This window comes from Leucoraja erinacea, chromosome 40, assembly GCF_028641065.1.
Source record: "Leucoraja erinacea ecotype New England chromosome 40, Leri_hhj_1, whole genome shotgun sequence".
In the NCBI taxonomy this organism is placed as follows: Eukaryota; Metazoa; Chordata; class Chondrichthyes; order Rajiformes; family Rajidae; genus Leucoraja; species Leucoraja erinaceus.
This window is the reverse complement of record NC_073416.1, coordinates 3,673,891-3,692,736: the sequence shown is the minus strand read 5'-3', so window position 1 is coordinate 3,692,736 and position 18,846 is coordinate 3,673,891. Positions and strand designations below refer to the sequence as shown.

General features: G+C 49.6%; 2 protein-coding genes across 3 annotated transcripts in view; one reads left to right on the top strand and one right to left on the bottom strand.

The window, feature by feature from the left end:
• LOC129714625 (natural resistance-associated macrophage protein 2-like) overlaps positions 1–9,975 on the top strand; it is a 66,225-nt gene extending 56,250 nt beyond the window's left edge. Inside the window, exons 17-18 of one of the 2 annotated variants that reach the window (XM_055664320.1) lie at positions 6,812–6,830; positions 8,833–9,975. In XM_055664320.1, coding sequence (XP_055520295.1) covers positions 6,812–6,830; positions 8,833–8,873 — 60 coding nt within the window. In that variant the 3' untranslated portion in view covers positions 8,874–9,975. The remainder of the gene's footprint in view (positions 1–6,811; positions 6,831–8,832) is intronic. The other variant, XM_055664319.1, reaches the window with a different exon arrangement.
• Positions 9,976–15,790: 5,815 nt separating this feature from the next.
• The window catches only part of LOC129714626 (rho guanine nucleotide exchange factor 25-like), a 105,784-nt gene continuing 102,728 nt past the window's right edge, over positions 15,791–18,846 (bottom strand). The window contains exons 15-16 of the mRNA XM_055664322.1: positions 18,437–18,669; positions 15,791–16,199 (exon numbers count right to left, since the gene is read on the bottom strand). Coding sequence (XP_055520297.1) covers positions 16,125–16,199; positions 18,437–18,669 — 308 coding nt within the window. The 3' untranslated portion in view covers positions 15,791–16,124. The remainder of the gene's footprint in view (positions 16,200–18,436; positions 18,670–18,846) is intronic.

Here is an 18,846-nt window from a genome sequence, read left to right as displayed (position 1 = left end):
GGACAGAAAGATCACTGTGCAAATCCCCCCCCCCCCCCCCCGTTGACTGTGGTCACCATTGTGTCAAAAGTACTTTAAATCCTGTCACCGGCTCCCTGCTCTGATGGGGCAGTCAGTCGCCTCCTGCTCTCTGCTCCCTCCCGCAGTGAACACACTGAACAATGCTGCTCAGATCTCTCCCCCTGCCCCCCATCTCTCTGAGGGCAGGCCCTTTTCCCCCAAAGATGCTGCCTGTCCCGCTGAGTTACTCCAGCGCTTCTGCGTCTGTCTTCCGTGTAAACCACCATCTGCAGTTCCGCATGGTCACAAGTTCCGCTCGCCAAATGACACTACCACTCACCGGGCTTATCTAAACCAAGCTGCGCAGTGGTAGGGCTGCATTTTATGCAATGTGTATTTTAACCTTAATAAAAGAGTTGATTCAAATGTTATTCTCAGTAGAAGAGCTAAAACCATTTAACCACTCGCTAGATATAGGATTGTTTTTAAAACGCTGTCCCGACCACATCATGGGCAGACTGATCTCATGGGGGAATTCCTCGCTCTCTCTCGCCAGTTCCAACATTCCTATCACCCCTATACCAACACTACGTCTGTATCCATTCAAAATATCTCCGTGATTAAAGTCACAACGCCCTGGGCCTCCATCCCACAATCGTAGCACGCGCGTCCATCTCCATCACCTCAAAGCTAATCGGGGCAAGTCACTGCTAAAACCCAACGCTTCCTCATAATCGCAATGGGGACTTGGGTCACCCATTTCTAGACAATCACACTCGCACATCAGGTGCCCGCCACCATTATCAACACCCAAAGTATTTATTTTATTTTTTTTTTTTTAAAAGGCTAAATGCTAAATCTTCCACACTGATCGTCTAATGGCCTTGTCCATTGTGGTCGAGGTATTCTGTGACAACTCGTTTAAGGTCAAAGATTAAAGTAGTCGAGGTGTCACAAAGACCGTGAAGATCTGTCATTTCTGCACACATTTTAACTTGGCCTTGCCCCCCCCCCCCCCCCCCCCCCCCCCCCCCCCGCCTCGACTCCATGACCAGTTTGTCAACTTGGTGACAGGGTCATCAAGCTCCAGACTCGCATGTCCTTCCTGCCACCTAGATACTCTCCATGAGACGCTAAGCTGATCTTCACAGATTCCACACGCAATGCCAACCCCGACCACCACTTGAGGGCCAGCGGGGCAATCAGGCGGGTTCCTCCGTGGGATAGCGGGCAACGCGATTCCCATCATCTCCTTGGTGATGGGCTCCAATTAGTCCTCCAGTCACCACCAGTAGTTGTTGCCCCCCCCCTCAGTGTCCTCCTTCCATGCTGACCGTACACAGGGTGAACTCCAAAAAGCTGGAGTAACTCAGCGGGACAGGCAGCATCCCCGGAGAGAAGGAATGGGCCACGTTTCTGGTCGAGACCCTGCTTCAGACCCGAAACGTCACCCATTCCTTCTTTCCAGAGATACTGCCTGTCCTGCTGAGCTTTTTGTGCCTATCTTCGGTTTAAACCAGCATCTGCAGTTCCTTCATGTACAAGAATTAACACTGGGGGTGGGGGGGAAAGTCTGGCCCTGACTGAACAGGGTTAGTGTGACCTCACTTGGGCAGGAGAGAAACCCACTGGCTCTGAAAGTCCAGGGGTTGCATAAACTGGTCGCTGTGCTGTGCCTGCAGGGTTTCTTCTGCATTTCGAATATAAAAGCCGGTTATTCTGCCCTTAGACGCAAAAATACTGCAAATGCTTGAAACGCTCAGCAGGTCAGGCAGCATCTGTGGAGGGAGAGACAGAGTCGGCATTGTCTTTTTCTCTCCCCCACCTTTTCTCTCCCCACCTACAGGCAGCAGTTTCTAAATTTACAACCAGTGACTTGTTCCACATCTCCCTTCTTCTCTCCGCACTTACTTTGCAGCAAAGAGAGGCACATAAAGCTGGAGTAACTCGGCGGGACAGGCAGCATCCCTGGAGAGAAGGAAGGGGTGACGTTTTGGGTCGAGACCAACGTCAGCCGTTCCTTGTCGTATTGTCCACCCGAGACGTCACCCGTTCCTTCTCTCCAGAGATGCTGCCTGACACGCTGCGTTACTCCAGCATTTTGTGTCTGTCTGTGGCCTCTGTCGTGCCTTCCTACGCTTGCTTTCCAGCACCTTGGCCCGCGTGCATATGTGTGTTGGCCGTGCACTGTTTGATCATGAAAGGCAGCAGCAGCACAGCCAAGCCCGATCTGCCTGCAGCAGAACAGGGATATTTCTGTGTGATTGGTGAATAGTACCACAACTGTGTGAGCGATGGCCCTGCTTCTATGGCAGGGACAAGCAAAGAACATGCAGGACCCATGAGAGCGGGCAGCACAGTGGTGCAGCGGTAGAGTTGCTGCCTTACAGCACTTGCCGCGCCAGAGACCCGGGTTCAGTCCTGACCACGGGTGCTTATCTGCGCAGAGTTTGTACGTTCTCCCTGTGAAAGCGTGGGTTTTCTCTGGGTGCTCCGGTTTCCTCCCACACTGCAAAGATGTATAGGTTAATTGGCTTGGTAAAATTGTACATTGTCCCTAGTGTGTGGGTGTAGGATGGTGTTAATGTGCGGTGATCGCTGGTCGGCACGGACCGAGGGGCCTGTTTTTGTGCTGTATCTCTCAACTAAACTAAGCTGCCTTTTCCTAAATGCGTCTCTGTCTTTATTCAGCGCGGTTCTTTTTAAATGAGGCGCTGTTGCATGCGCTGAGGTGCATACAACCGGGTCGACTCTGCATTAAAATACAAATGCATCAGCCTACACAACGGAGATGCTTGGCAGAATAGACAGCTCGAGTCCTAAGCTCTGTCAAACTGATGCCGTTGTCACTGAACCTGGCTGGATTGCAATCCTATGTAAGGTCATGTCCTGAAAGTCTACAAAAGCAGTTCCATTCACATAGACGGCCACTGGTCAGTGTGTAAAATTTAAGTTTTGGAAAAAAATGAGGATTTAAATTGCATGTGGCACAATCTTGCTTTAATTCCCCTGATGTATTGTGCTGTCTCAACATCTTCTGTCTCTCTCTGCACCTGTATATGCAGCCTGTAAATAAATCTGTTTTATCTGTACTCTTTGGTCTGGCAGCGTTTTTCCACCGCAAGAAAGAAGTTGAGATAACATGACCGACACGCATTAGTCGCCATAGACACTGTGCTTATGGAAACGAGACTTGATCCAAGTCTAGAATGTCCGCTCTGGGGTCAGAGCTGGAATGAACAACGGAAGTGCTAATGCACCCTGCCAGTCAGGCGGCATCTTTGGTGGGAGAGAAATGGAGGGAGAGAGCGATCGATCGAGAGAGATAGAGAAAGGATCAAGAGAGAGATAGAGGATCGAGAGAGAGATAGAGAGAGAGATAGAGAGAGAGATAGAGAGAGAGAGAGAGATCGAGAGAGAGAGATAGGATTGAGAGAAAGAGTATCGAGAGAGATTGATCGAGGGGATCAAGAGAGAGATGGAGAGAGGATTGATCGATCGAGAGAGAAAGGATCGAGAGAGAGAGTATCGAGAGAGATTGATCGAGAGAGAGATAGAGGATCGAGAGAGAGAGAGAGAGATATATCGTGTCTCAGTCTGAAGAAGGGTCTCGGCCCGAAACGTCACCCCTTCCTTCTCTCCGGAGATGCCGCCTGTGCCGCTGAGTTACTGCAGCTTTTTGTGTCTATCTTCATGTTTCGGGCTGATCACCCTTCATTGCTTCTGAACTCTGCCCAGGTGTTGCTGCTGCTGCCATCCCAACCAGTGCCCCCAACGTTCAGCTATTCCAACCCGAGCAGTAGATTAGCTTAAAACCCAGCGGTATGTATGTTGATTACCCTCATTCCTAGTAACGCCTGCATTCCTTCCTCTTGTATCTAAGAACAAAGCAAGGCATAGATCAGATGGAAAGTTTGGCGGAGAGTTGGCAGATGAACATTAGTCCCAATAAGAGCAAGGTGATGCATTTCGTGAAGTCAAATACAGTAAATAGTAGGGTACTCATGAATGTTGATTTTAGTTTTGTTTAGCTTAGTTACAGCATAGAAACAGGCCCTTCGGCCCACCGAGTCTACGCTCACCATTAATCACACGTTCACACTAGTTCTATGTCATCCCAATTTCTCATCCACTTCCACTTGGGTGGGGGGTGGGGGGGGGGAGGGTCCAGAACCAGGGGCCACACACACAGTTGAAGAATAAGGAGTAAGCCATTTAGAACGGAGACGAGGAAACACTTTTTCACACAGAGAGTTGTGAGTCTGGAATTCTCTGCCTCAGAGGGCGGTGGAGGCCGGTTATCTGGACGCTTTCAAGAGAGAGCTAGATAGGGCTCTTAAAGATAGCGGAGTCAGGGGATATGGGGAGATGGCAGGAACGGGGGGTACTGATTGGGGATGATCAGCCATGATCACATTGAATAGCGGTGCTGGCTCGAAGGGCCGAATGGCCTACTCCTGCACCTATTGTCTATTGTCTATGGGGCAACTTACAGAGGGCCAATTAGCCCATAAACCCGCACGTCTTTGGAGTGTGGGAGGAAACCCACTCGGTCACGAGGAGAACGTGCAAACTCCACACAGACGGCACCCGTAGTCAGGATGGAGCCCGGCACTCTGGCGCTGTGAGGAAGCAGCTCTACCCGCTGCATCACCGTGCCACCCTATTTCTCTGATGATCAGAGCGATCTTGAGGTTTGGCCATAGCTCTTCAAAGCGGAAACACAGGTAGATAGGGCGGGTCATGAGTTCACACGTCATTGGAGCAGAATTAGGCCATTCGGCCCATCAAGTCCACTCTGCCATTCAATCTACCTTCCCCTCTCAACCCCATTCTCCTGCCTTCGCCCTATAACCCCTGACACCCGTGCTAATCAAAAATGCATAGATGACAAAGGCATATGGCATGCTGGCCTTCATAGATTATAAAAGTTGGGATGTTATCGTGCAACTCCAAAACAATGATGAGACCACCCTTAGAGTATTGTGTGCAGTTCTGGTCATAAGGGCGTGAGTGATAAGAGCAGGATTAGGCCATTCGGCCCATCCAGTCTACTCTGCCATTCAATCGTGGCTGATCTATCTCTCCCTCCCAACCCCATTCTCCTGCCTTCTCCCCATAACCTCTGACACCCGCACTAATCACAAACCTTATCACTGCCTTAAATATATCAATTGACGTGGCCTCCACAGCCGTCTGTGGCAATGAATTCCACAGATTCACCACCCTCTGACTAAGGAAATTCCTCGTCATAGAGACATAGACATAGAAACATAGAAATTAGGTGCAGGAGTAGGCCGTTTGGCCCTTCGAGCCTGCACCGCCATTCAATATGATCATGGCTGATCATCCAACTCAGTATCCCGTACCTGCCTTCTCTCCATACCCCCTGATCCCCTTAGCCACAAGGGCCACATCTAACTCCCTCTTAAATATAGCCAATGAACTGGCCTCAACTACCCTCTGTGGCAGAGAGTTCCAGAGATTCACCACTCTCTGTGTGAAAAAAGTTCTTCTCATCTCGGTTTTAAAGGATTTCCCCCTTATCCTTAAGCTGTGACCCCTCCTTAAGCTGTCATCTCCTTCTTAAAGGAGCGTCCTTTAATCCTGAGGCTATGACCTCTCGTCCTAGACTCTCCCATTAGGACTAGAGGTCGTAGCCTCAGAATTAAAGGCAAAATGGTCAACATCTAATTGTCAAAAAATGTATTTGCGCTGGAGACTCAGCGTGGACTTGGCGACCATTTCACTGAACACCGAACAATTGCACTCCGTCTGCCAAGGTCCTACAAGATCGCCCGGTTGCGAACCATTTTTAACTCCCCTTCCCGTTCCCACACTGAACTTTCTATCCTGGGGCATCCTCCATTGCCAGAGGGAGGCCACACACAAATTGGAAGAACAGCACCTCATATTCCGCTTCGGTAGCCCTAAATCCAATGGTATGAACACGGAAATCTCCAATTTTAGGTAACTACAATCCCCACCCCACCCCACAGCCTCCCCTCTCTCTTCTCCCCCCCCCCCCCCCCTCCATGTGCCTCACCTGGACTCGCACATCTTTCTCCCCCCCCCCCCCAAACATTCCTTCCTCCAGCCTCACAATTCGTATCTCTTCAACACGTTTATCTCACACCTTCTGTCTTTTCATCCGTCCACCTTTGTCCAACAATCTGCCTTTCAAGCGCCTCCTTTACATGTATCTACCTGTTACCTGCCAGGATTTATCCTGCCCCGTCTTTCAGCTTTCTCCCCCCCCCCTCACCCGTGCAATCAGTCTGAAGAAGGGTCTCGACCCGAAACGTCACCTATCCATGTTCTCCACAGATGCTGCCTGACCCGCTGAGTTACTCTGAGTTACTCCAGCACACACTGTGAAACCAGTCACCTATCCATGTTCTCCACAGATGCTGCCTGACCCGCTGAGTTACTCCAGCACTCTGTGAAACGTCACCTATCCATGTTCTCCACAGATGCTGCCTGACCCACTCAGTTACCAGCAGCTGAGTAAGGAAATAGGCAACTCCGGCACTCTGTGGAAACGTTTCGGGCAAAACCTTACGGGTTTCAGCCCGATTGCTCTCCTTAGCTCAAGATGCTGCCTGACCCGCTGAGTTACTCCAGCACTCTGTGAAACGTCACCTATCCATGTTCCCCACAGATGCTGCCTGACCCGCTGAGTTACTCCAGCACTCTGTGTCTTTTCTCCATGCTGATTATTGTTCCTCTCTCTGTGTGCTGTGCTGTGCTGTGCTGGGTATTTGCTTGCATGGCCTGTATGTGGTGTTATCTTGTCATGTGTTCCCTGCAGGTAACTCCAGAGGGCAGCAGTGAGTACAAGTTTCTCTGCTATTGAATGACGTGTCCAATTTAAATTAAATGTGCACTTGATCTTGATTGATCTACTTTCCCTAGAAATACATAATGACATTAATTTGTAATACCCATAGATTAACAGCGTTACCTCTGGTAAAACGGGGCACTGTGAAGTGATGTGAGATGTTTTGTGATTTTTGCATGCTGTTACATTGATTAATGGGTCACTCCTGAGCACTTGATACCTTGTTGTACTCGAGTAGGAGACTTGGTTAGGTTGTTAGATTATTGACTCTAAAATATGCATTTTGCATTGGGCGGCACAGTGATGCAGCGGGTTCCATCCCGACCTCGGCTGCTGCCTGTGTGGAAATCGCACGTTCTCCCCGCGACCCGTGTGGGTTTTCTCCGGGTGCCCCGGTTTCCTCCCACATTCCAAAGGCGCACAGGGCTTGTAGGTTAATTGGCCCTCTGTAAAATTGACAATTGTCCCTAGTGTGTGGATAGAACTGGTGTACTGGGGGGGGGGGCGGACTTGATGGGCCGAAGGGCCTGTTTTCCGCTCTGTGTCCCTAAACCAAACTCAAATAAACTAAACTAAACTAAATCACAGTTCGAGCTCCAGGTCTATTGAGACTGAAGGGAAGTATTTTTTTTGTGAATATGTCCTCTGTTACAACAGCTCATCAGAGTGGCCCTTATACACAGAGAGTGGTGATTTTCACACAAAGAGTGGTGAATCTCTGGAACACTCTGCCACAGAGGGTAGTTGAGGCCACAGTTCATTGCCTATATTTAAGAGGGAGTTAGATGTGGCCCTTGTGGCTAAGGGGATCAGGGGGTATGGAGAGAAGGCAGGTACGGGATACTGAGTTGGATGATCAGCCATGATCATATTGAATGGCGGTGCAGGCTCGAAGGGCCGAATGGCCGACTCCTGCACCTAATTTCTATGTTTCTATACACAGCGCTCAATTTTAGCAAAATAATCCAACTAATTAAATCTCAAATTAATTAATCAATTTTATCAGACGGCCAATCAATCAATTAATTCATTAATTAGGTGCTTGTTGATTAACTAAGAATGAATGAATTCAATGTTCATACTGCTGGGTTGCAAGCTACCCAAGCGGAATATGAGACGTTGTTCCTCCAGTCTGCGTGTGGCCTTATTAACCCGTTCCTCCCCGTCCCGTCAACATCCCATCCAGAGTGTTTATCCTGGTGGTGAACCTGTGGAATTCATCGCCACAGACGGCGTTGGCAGCCATCTTTGGCGGGGGGGCCAAGTCAACGCGCAGTTTTTAAAACGGAGATCGATTCGTTCTAGATCAGTAAGTGTGTCGGACGTGACACTGAGAGAAGGCAGGAGAATGGTGTCATAAGGGATCGGAGCCGAGTGATAGAATGAGGCCATTCGGCCCATCGAGTCTACTCCGCCATTCGATCATGGCTGACCTATCTCTCCCTCCTAACCCCATTCTCCTCCCCACAACCCCTGACACCCGCACTAATCCAGAATCTATCATCTCTGCCTTAAAAAATACCCATTGTTAGTCTGAAGAAGGGTCTCGACCCGAAACGTCACCCATTCCTCCTCTCCAGAGATGCTGCCCGTCCCGCTGAGTTACTCCAGCTTTTTTGTGTCTATCTTCTGTGGCCAAGAATTCCACAGATTCACCACCCTCTGACGAAAGAGATTCCTCCTCATCTCCTTCCTAAAGGAACGTCCTTTAATTCTGACGGCTGTGACCTCTGGTCCTAGACTCTCCCACCAGTGGAAACATCCTCTCCACATCTGCTCTATCTAAGGGTTGGGAGGGAAAGATGCATCAGCCATGATTGAATGGCGGAGCAGACTCGATGGGCCGAATGGCCTAATTCTGCTCCTGTGTTTTATAGTCTAATGGTCTACCCACAAAACCAAGTCTATCGTAGCAATGTGCACTGTAGCATGTGACTTCAAGTGAAACAATGTCGGCAATCGACTAACGTCTATCGTATTCTCTCCCTTAGACAGTTTTGGGGTCTCCTATGGAACTCTCTCTGCTAAGTAACATGGACAACCACACGTAATTCTCACCGTGCCTTCACGATGGTGGTATTAGAAGATTAAGACAACACTCTCTCAAATGCTGCAATCATGCTGTAACATTTATTTAAACTAAAGTCTCTACTTCATACCGGGGAGGACTTGGGGAAGAGAATTTGTTTTCAAGTATTAAGAGCAACATAATATTTAATACTTGTCGACAGTTGTACTGTTGATGGCAGACATCACCAACGGCAACATATCTGTGGTGTTGAGCACTAATATACTGCATAATCACTTTAGACAATAGGTGCACAGGAGTAGAGGCCATTCGGCCCTTCGAGCCAGCACTGCCATTCAATGTGGCCATGGCTGATCATCCACAATCAGTACCCCGTTCCTGCCTTCTCCCCATATCCCCTGACTACGCTATTTTTAAGAGCTCTCTCTTGAAAGTATCCAGAGAACCTGGTCTCCACCGCCCTCTGAGGCGGAGAATCTCGCACAACTTGGAGCTGGGAACAAAGATGATGCGGTGGAATATATTTGGAGTTTCAACTTCCGAAGACCCCCCTGCACAGTGTACTCCTTTAGTTTAGTTTTCGAGAAACAGCTTAGATACAGGCCCTTCGGCCCACTGGGTCCGTGCCGACCTGCGATCCCCGCACACTATCCCTGCACACACACACACATACACTGGGGACAATATACAATTGCACCAAGCCAATTAGCCTACAATCCTGCCCGTCTCTGGAGGAAACCGGAGCACCCGGAGAAAACCCACGCGGGTCACCCGTAGTCGGGATGGAAGGCGGGTCTCCGGCGCTGTGCCACCGTGTGCCAACTCTACCCGCTGTGCCACCGAGCCGATCAGTGATTAGTTTTCAAACGGTTCCAATACATTGATGACACTGTTAATTATTGTCTTTGTGTTTTGTCAAAAAATTTCAAACGTTTTCTGCTGTCCGGGTGAATTTTCTTTCAAGTATTTTATTGACCGCCTGCTGCTGTTCAGTTAACGTACAACACAGGAAGGATTTGTGGCATCGACAGCTACAACAGGCCAGGCCCCTGCTGGTGCAGAAGTGCTGAACCATTAAATAAATGCTCAGGCTGAGATTAAAATAGCTGACATGCACAGCATGTGAACTTTTTATTGATCCAGTTCTCTAACTAACATTAACCTCGGCCTACCTGATCTCCCGGCTGCCAAACACCTCAGATTCAGATTCAGATTCAGATTCAATTTTAATTGTCATTGTCAGTGTACAGTACAGAGACAACAAAATGCATTTAGCATCTCCCTTGAAGAGCGACATAGCAAACGATTTGAATAAATAATAATAAGTGTCCGGGGGGGGGGGGGGGTGATTGGCAGTCACCAAGGTACGTTGTTGAGTAGAGTGACAGCCGCCAGAAAGAAGCTGTTCCTCGACCTGCTGGTTCGGCAACGGAGAGACCTGTAGCGCCTCCCGGATGGTAGGAGGGTAAACAGTCCATGGTTGGGGTGAGAGCAGTCCTTGGCGATGCTGAGCGCCCTCCGCAGACAGCGCTTGATTTGGACAGACTCAATGGAGGGGAGCGTGGAACCGGTGATGCATTGGGCAATTTTCACCACCCTCTGCAATGCCTTCCGGTCGGAGACAGAGCAGTTGCCATACCATACTGTGATGCAGTTGGTAAGGATGCTCTCGATGGTGCAGCGGTAGAAGTTCACCAGGATCTGAGGAGACAGATGGACCTTCTTCAGTCTCCTCAGGAAGAAGAGACGCTGATGAGCCTTCTTGATCAGAGTAGAGGTATTGTGGGTCCAAGAGAGGTCATCGGAGATGTTGACTCCCAGGAACCTGAAGCTAGAAACACGTTCCACCTCCGTCCCGTTAATGTGGATGGGGGTGTGCGTGCCGCCTCTGGACTTCCTGAAGTCTACAATGACTTCACCTTAACTCCCCCTCCCATTCCCACACGGACCTGGGCCCCCTCCACTGTCGGAGTGAGGCCCAACACACAAATGGGTGGGGAGAGAAATTAAGCAGGTATATCAACACTTTTTTTTCTGATTTTGACTTTTTATTTCTTTACGTTTGTCCTAGTTCACCCATCGACTACACTCATTTGGTAGTTTAGAGGTTCTATTCTTACACATTCACTTTCATAGAAACATAGGAATTAAGTGCAGGAGTAGAGGCCATTCGGCCCTTCGAGCCTGCACCGCCATTCAATATAATCATGGCTGATCATCAACTCAGTATCCCGTACCTGCCTTCTCTCCATACCCTCTGATCCCCTTGGCCACAAGGGCCACATCTAACTCCCTCTTAAATATAGCCAATGAACTGGCCTCAACTACCCTCTGTGGCAGAGAGTTCCAGAGATTCACCACTCTCTGTGTGAAAAACGTTCTCCTCATCTCGGTTTTAAAGGATTTCCCCCTTATCCTTAAGCTGTGACCCCTTGTCCTGGACTTCCCCAACATCGAGAACAATCTTCCTGCATCTAGCCTGTCCAACCCCTTAAGAATTTTGTAAGTTTCTATAAGATCCCCTCTCAATCTCCTAAATTCTAGAGAGTATAAACCAAGTCTATCCAGTCTTTCTTCATAAGACAGTCCTGACATCCCAGGAATCAGTCTGGTGAACCTTCTCTGCACTCCCTCTATGGCAATAATGTCCATCCTCAGATTTGGAGACCAAAACTGCACGCAATACTCCAGGTGTGGTCTCACCAAGACCCTGTACAACTGCAGTAGAACCTGCCTGCTCCTATACTCAAATCCTCTTGCTATGAAAGCTAACATACCATTCGCTTTCTTCACTGCCTGCTGCACCTGCATGCCTACCCTCAATGACTGGTGTACCATGACACCCAGGTCTCGCTTGCATCTCCCCCTTTCCTAATCTTTCATTTTCTCTTTCATTTTCTTTCTGGCCCTTTCTCCCTTTTTCTATTTCATCTTTGCTAAAATTAAAATGGAAGCAGTATAATAAATGTATTATGTCATATGCCCAGGTTTTTACTTTTGTACACTGCTTCTAATAAAAATATTTAAAAAAAAAAAATTGGAGGGATGGCACCTCATATTTTGCTTGGGCAGCTTATGATTAAGAATGTCTCATTTTGAATAACCCCTGCACCCCCTCTCTCTCCTGCCCTCCCCCACCCTAGTTGTCCTGCTAGTTCCGCTGTTCACATCCTCTCATAAGCAGGGTGCATTCAACCTGTCTCTTCCTCTCGTGATTTTGCCCGCCTCTATAAGATCACCCCTCATCCTCCTGCACCGAGACCCAGCCTGCTCAACCTCTCCCCACAGCTCAGGCCCTCGGATCCTGGTAAATCCTCTCTGAACCCTTTCCAGCTTGACAACATCTTTCCTCTCACAGGGTGACCAAAACTGAACACATTGCCCTCGATTCCCAAACCCAGAGTAACAGACTCTGTGTGTGTCTAATCCATCTGCACCTCATATTTCCCCGTCAGAATTTTTTTAGAAGGGAGATCACGGTGGCACAGCGGTAGAGTTAGATAGAAACATAGAAAATAGGTGCAGGAGTAGGCCATTCGGCCCTTCGAGCCTGCACTGCCATTCAATATGATCATGGCTGATCATCCAACACAGTATCCCATCCCTGCCTTCTCTCCATACCCCCTGATCCCTTTAGCCACAAGGGCCACATCTAACTCCCTCTTAAATATAGCCAATGAACTGTGGCCTCAACTACCTTCTGTGGCAGAGAATTCCACAGATTCACCACTCTCTGTGTGTGAAAAATGATTTTCTCATCTTCTCCTAAAAGATTTCCCCCTTATCCTTAAACTGTGTGACCCCTTGTTCTGGACTTCCCCAACATCAGGAACAATCTTCCTGCATCTAACCTATCCAACCCCTTAAGAATTTTGTAAGTTTCTATAAGATCCCCCCTCAATCTTCTAAATTCTAGCGAGTACAAGCCGAGTCTATCCAGTTTTTCTTCAAATGAAAGTCCTGACATCCCAGGAATCAGTCTGGTGAACCTTCTCTGTACTCCCTCTATGGCAAGAATGTCTTTCCTCAGATTAGGAGACCAAAACTGTACGCAATACTCCAGGTGTGGTCTCACCAAGACCCTGTACAACTGCAGTAGAACTTCCCTGCTCCTAGACTCAAATCCTTTTGCTATGAATGCTAACATACCATTCGCCTTCTTCACTGCCTGCTGCACCTGCATGCCTACTTTTAATGACTGGTGTACCATGACACCCAGGTCTCGTTGCATCTCCCCTTTTCCTAATCGGCCAAGACGAATGATTTTGACAACTTTTGAGACGTTTCTCCATTTTAATCTGATATATGATACAACAGCATTGTACTCCCTCACCATTTCTTTAAAAGACAATATTTTATTAAAACATGCATGTACAGGAAGATGATGCACAGAAAACATGCTCAGCAGTGACATCTGTGCAAATGCAATGACAATGACCGAAGATATAATGGGAATTTGCAAGCATACGTTTCACTGGTTTATCATTGTCCTTTTTTAAATTCCCTTATTTAGGCCCTCGTGCTTATCTGCCTTGCGCTCGGAGAGAGGCGAGCGAGTCCTTGGCCTCTTTAGAGGGCCAGTCTATAGAAGGGTCTCGACCCGAAACGTCACCCATTCCTTTTCCTCCAGAGATGCTGCCTGACCCACTCAGATACTCCAACATTGTGTACCAACACCTGAAACCAGCATCTGCAGTTCCTTCCCACACGCATGCCAATTCAATGTTGCCCCATTGGCTATTGAGGGAGTGCAGCGTAGGTTTACAAGGTTAATTTCCGGGGTGGCGGGACTGTCATATGCTGAGAGAATGGGCTTGTACACTCTGGAGTTTAGAAGGATGAGAGGAGTTCTCATTGAAACATACAAGATCTTCCCATTAAACCTAATTTGAGGAAGGACATTCTTGCTATTGAGGGAGTGCAGCGTAGGTTTACCAGGTTAATTCCCGGGATGGTGGGACTGTCATATGTTGAGAGAATGGAGCAGCTGGGCTTGTACACTCTGGAGTTTAGAAGGATGAGAGGAGTTCTCGTTGAAACATATAAGATTGTTAAGGGCTTGGACACGCTGGAGGCAGGAAACATGTTCCCGATGTTGGGGGAGTCCAAAACCAGGGGCCACACACAGTTTAAGAATAAGGTGTAAGCCATTTAGAACGGAGACGAGGAAAAGACTTTTTCTCACAGAGAGTTGTGAGTCTGTGGAATTCTCTGCCTCAGAGGGCGGTGGAGGCCGGTTCTCTGGATACTTTCAAGAGAGAGCTAGATAGGGCTCTTAAAGATAGTGGAGTCAGGGGATATGGGGAGAAGGCAGGAACGGGTTACTCATTGTGGATGATCAGCCATGATTACAGTGAATGGCGGTGCTGTCTCGAAGGGCTGAATGGCCTCCTCCTGCACCTATTGTCCATGTTTCTCTCTCTCTCTCTGGCTATCTTCACACAACCAGCTGGGTGAGTGCAGTAACTGTGACCCTTCAAGGACCAAAGCTCAGCTGAGTGGGAAAAGTTCCCTCTTGGGGCGGCACGGTGGCGCAGCGGGTAGAGCTGCTGCCTCACAGCGCTGGAGACCCGGGTTCCATCCTGACCGCAGGCGCTGCTGTCTGTACGGAGTTTGCACGTCATCCCCGTGACCTGCGTGGGTTTTCTCCGGGTGCTCCGGTTTCCTCCCACACTCCAAAGACGTGCAGGTTTCTAGGTTAATTGGCTTTGGTAAAATTGTAAATTGGCCCTGGTGTGTGTGGGATGATGTTGGTGCGTGTGGATCGCTGGTCGGCACGGACTCGGTGGGCCGAAGGGCCTGTTTCCGCGCTGTATCTCTAAAACTAAATCCTAATGTACTTGAGTTTGGCCTGATTGTGTCTATGTATAGCATTGTCGGGTCGGTAACAAAGCTTTTCACTGTACCTCGGTACACGGGATAATGCTAAACCTGAAGTTAAATCTAAATTTCAACGAGTGTTGAAACTGATCTACGAAATTTAGACCTTGAAGACCATTAACCATGCTTGGGGGTCACTGAGAATGTGGTATCTGTACACTGTGGACGGCTCGATTGTAATCGTGTATTGTCTTTCCCCTGACTGGTTAGCACGCAACAGAAGCTTTTCACTGTACCTCGCTACACGTGACAATAAACCAAACTACTCTCCCCCCCCCTTCCCTTCCCCTCCACACCCTTTGCCCGCTAACCTGTTGGTACCCCGTAGACACGAAATGTTGGCGTGACCCAGCGGGACAGGCAGCATCTCTGGAGAGAAGGGATGGGTGATGTTTCCGCTGAGTTACTCCAGGATCCCGTGTCTGTCTTCAGTGTCTGCAGTGACTTGCGGTGCCCGTTTGGTCCCTTTGCCACGAGTTGCTTCCACTGCTCCGACCGCCTTCACCCCGACGTTTCGCCTTGTGTTTGGATAAGGGTGGGCTTGGGAGTTGCGTGTCCTGCACCCCCCCCCCCCCCCCCCCACACACCCCACCCCCCCCCCCCCCCCAGGTGAAAAGAAGGGGTGTCAGCTACACAAAGCAGCAGACAGAAGCATCGTAGATTTATTTCTCGAGGAGAAGGCAGGAGAATGGGGATCGGGAGAGGTAGATCAGCCACGATCGAAATGGGCCGAACGGCCTCATTCTGCTCCTACCCACCACCGATGAACTTGTGAACCTGGAGCTGGGCGACCCCTGGGGGGGAGAGGGGGGGGGCAGAAGGTGATTTCCGTGACCGTCCAAAGCCAAACGACCCCAACTACAGGAGCCAACCCATCCCCTTTATTATTGACCGAACAGGGACCTCTCATTGACCTCTGCATGGAGCTGGATCCCATTGAGAGATCTCGCTCGAATGATGTTATCCTTGGCAGGAAAGCCCAGTGGATCGATGGTATTGAGAGCTATCCAGGGGTCTGGCCACATATACGAAGGGAAGAGATATTTTGACTTGCCACCACCTGGCAACTGCAACTGTAACTGTAAATGACATGAAACCCACGGCCACAGGATCTGTGCGTCTTTGCGCGCACACACTTCACGGGAGCGCTGGAGAAGAACACTGCTGGCGGTCGAAGCAAACCCCGTCCGCGCAATCTGCCGCCGTTCTCCGTCGAATCTTTAAACCGACCGGTTTCTCGAGAATTAGTCCATGGGCTGGGTGCCGATCGAGGGAGAGCCTTTCCCCCCACTGGTGTGGAAGGTCCCGAACCCGAGCTTTTCCTTTTTTATTCCAAAAAGCAGAAATGAAACGGAAGGGGGAAGGCAGCGGTTTTTAGAGGTCGCTTTCGTCCGGCTCGTCGCGGCTCCCGTGCCGGAGCGCCTTGCCCGACCGCCCGTCTCCGGCGTGCTGTACGGAGTAACGGAGCAGGGCAGAGTGAGAGGGGAGGAGGGAGAGAGAGCCGCGATGTTCGTGTGTCAGTCACGTGGAACGCACCGTGGAACCCACCCAATCTCCCCCCCCCCCTCCCCACAAACACCTCCCTCTTGAAACATATAAGATTGTTAAGGTGTTTAAGAATGGTCTGATTCCTTCCTTTGAAAGAGGGGGGAGAGAACGATTTTGAACAAATCAAACAGTAGAGAAAGAACAGGTTGAACAGCAAAGGTACACAAAAAAGCTGGAGAAACTCAGCGGGTGCAGCAGCATCTATGGAGCGAAGGAAATAGGCAACGTTTCGGGACGAAACCCTTCCGGGTTTCGTCCCGAAACGTTGCCTATTTCCTTCAGGATTTCGGGTCTGAAGAAGGGTTTCAGGACGAAACGTTGCCTATTTCCTTCGCTCCATAGATGCTGCTGCACCCGCTGTGTTTCTCCAGCTTTTTTGTGTACCTAAGATTGTTAAGGGTTTGGACACGCTAGAGGCAGGAAACATGTTCCCGATGTTGGGGGAGACCAGAACCAGGGGCCACACACACACACACACAGTTTAAGAATAAGGGGTCGGCCATTTAGAGCGGAGACGAGGAAACACTTTTACTCACAGAGAGTGGTGAGTCTGTGGAATTCTCTGCATGGTGGAGGCCGGTTCTCTGGATGCTTTCAAGAGAGAGCTAGATAGGGCTCTTAAAAATAGCGGAGTCAGGGGGTGTGGGGAGAAGGCAGGAACGGGGTACTGATTGGGGATGATCAGCCACGATCACATTGCATGGCGGTGCTGGCTCGAAGGGCCGAATGGCCTACTCCTACACCTATTGTCTATTGTCTATTATCTGCTCCGCTCTCCCGTCAGGCAAGAGGTACAGAAGTGTGAAAACGAACGCACACCTCCAAATTCAGGGGCAGTTTCTTCCCAGCTGTTACCAGGCAACTGAACCATCCTACCACAACCAGAGAGCGGTGCTGAACTACTATCTACCTCATTGGAGACCCTCGGACTATCTTTAAATTGGACTTTACCTTGCACTAAACGTTATTCCCTTTATCCTGTGTCTGTACACTGTGGACGGCTCGATTGTAATCGTGGACAGACAAAAATGCTGGAGAAACTCAGCGGGTGAGGCAGCATCTATGGAGCGAAGGAAATAGGCGACGTTTCAGTACAGTCCAATATGTTGCTCCAGTAAACGGGTCCATATTTGATGCAGGCAAGGAAATGTTTCACATCTGCCCAGCTCATGCCACTGTTAACATGGCAATGAGTTTGAAGGGTCTCGACCCAAAACGTCGCCTATTCCTTCGCTCCGTGGATGCTGCCTCGCCCGCTGATGCCCCGAGTTCCTACGGCCGGCATTGCGAGCCGCTACGAGACTCCTACGGCCTCGCTAGCGACATTCCTCGAGTTCGAATCAGGGGGGAAAACGCGGGAGAGTTTGTGAGTAACTCGGGAAAGTGGGACAGGGGCTTTACGCAGATTTTGGCCACCGAGGGGCGTCGAAGATTGAGGTGGGGATCTTATAGAAACTTACAAAATTCTTAAGGGGTCGGACAGGCTAGATGCAGGAAGATTGTTCCCGATGTTGGGGAAGTCCAGAACAAGGGGTCACACAGTTTAAGGATAAGGGGGAAATCTTTTAGGACCGAGATGAGAAAACCATTTTTCACACAGAGAGTGGTGAATCTGTGGTATTCTCTGCCACAGAAGGTAGTTGAGGCCAGGCTATATTTAAGAGGGAGTTAGATGTGGCCCTAAGGGGATCAGGGGGTATGTAGAGAATGCAGGTACAGGATACTGAGTTGAGGATAAGGGGGAAATCCTTTAAAACTGAGATGAGAAGAACTTTTTTCACACAGAGAGTGGTGAATCTCTGGAACTCTCTGCCACAGAGGGTAGTTGAGGCCAGTTCATTGGCTATATTTAAGAGGGAGTTAGATGTGGCCCTTGTGGCTAAGGGGATCAGGGGGTATGGAGAGAAGGCAGGGACGGGATACTGAGTTGGATGATCAGCCATGATCATATTGAATGGCGAATGGTGCAGGCTCGAAGGGCCGAATGGCCTACTCCTGCACCTAATTTCTATGTTTCCATGTCTATGATCAACCATGATCATATTGAATGGCGAATGGTGCAGGCTCGAAGGGATGAATGGCCTCTACTCCTGCACCTATTTTCTATGTTTCTATATGAGTTGCGAACCAGCACTGACCTTCTCCTGGGGCGATTCCAAGGTGGCACTGCCAGTTCTGCACGGGGGCAGAAAGAGTGCGGGCAGCGAGGTGTTGTAGGCCTTCATGGAGGGAAACTGGTTGCGGTCCATGGATGCGGAGGAGTGTGGCCTCATTCCCGCTGAGATGGACAGCACTGTCCGGGCATCACGCGGCCTGCCCAAGCTGTTCGATTTATTCTCCCTCCGCTGGTATTCAATGGGGGACTGCAGGGCTGCGGAGATAAGAGGTCCTTATTTCTCAACATACAGGCCCTTCGGCCCAACGTGCCCACACCGGCCCAACATGCCCCATCTACACTCGTCCCACCCCTGCCTGCCCTTGGTCCATATCCCTCCAAGCCCGTCCTGTCCATGTAACATGCCCCAAGAACAATCTACACTTCAGCACT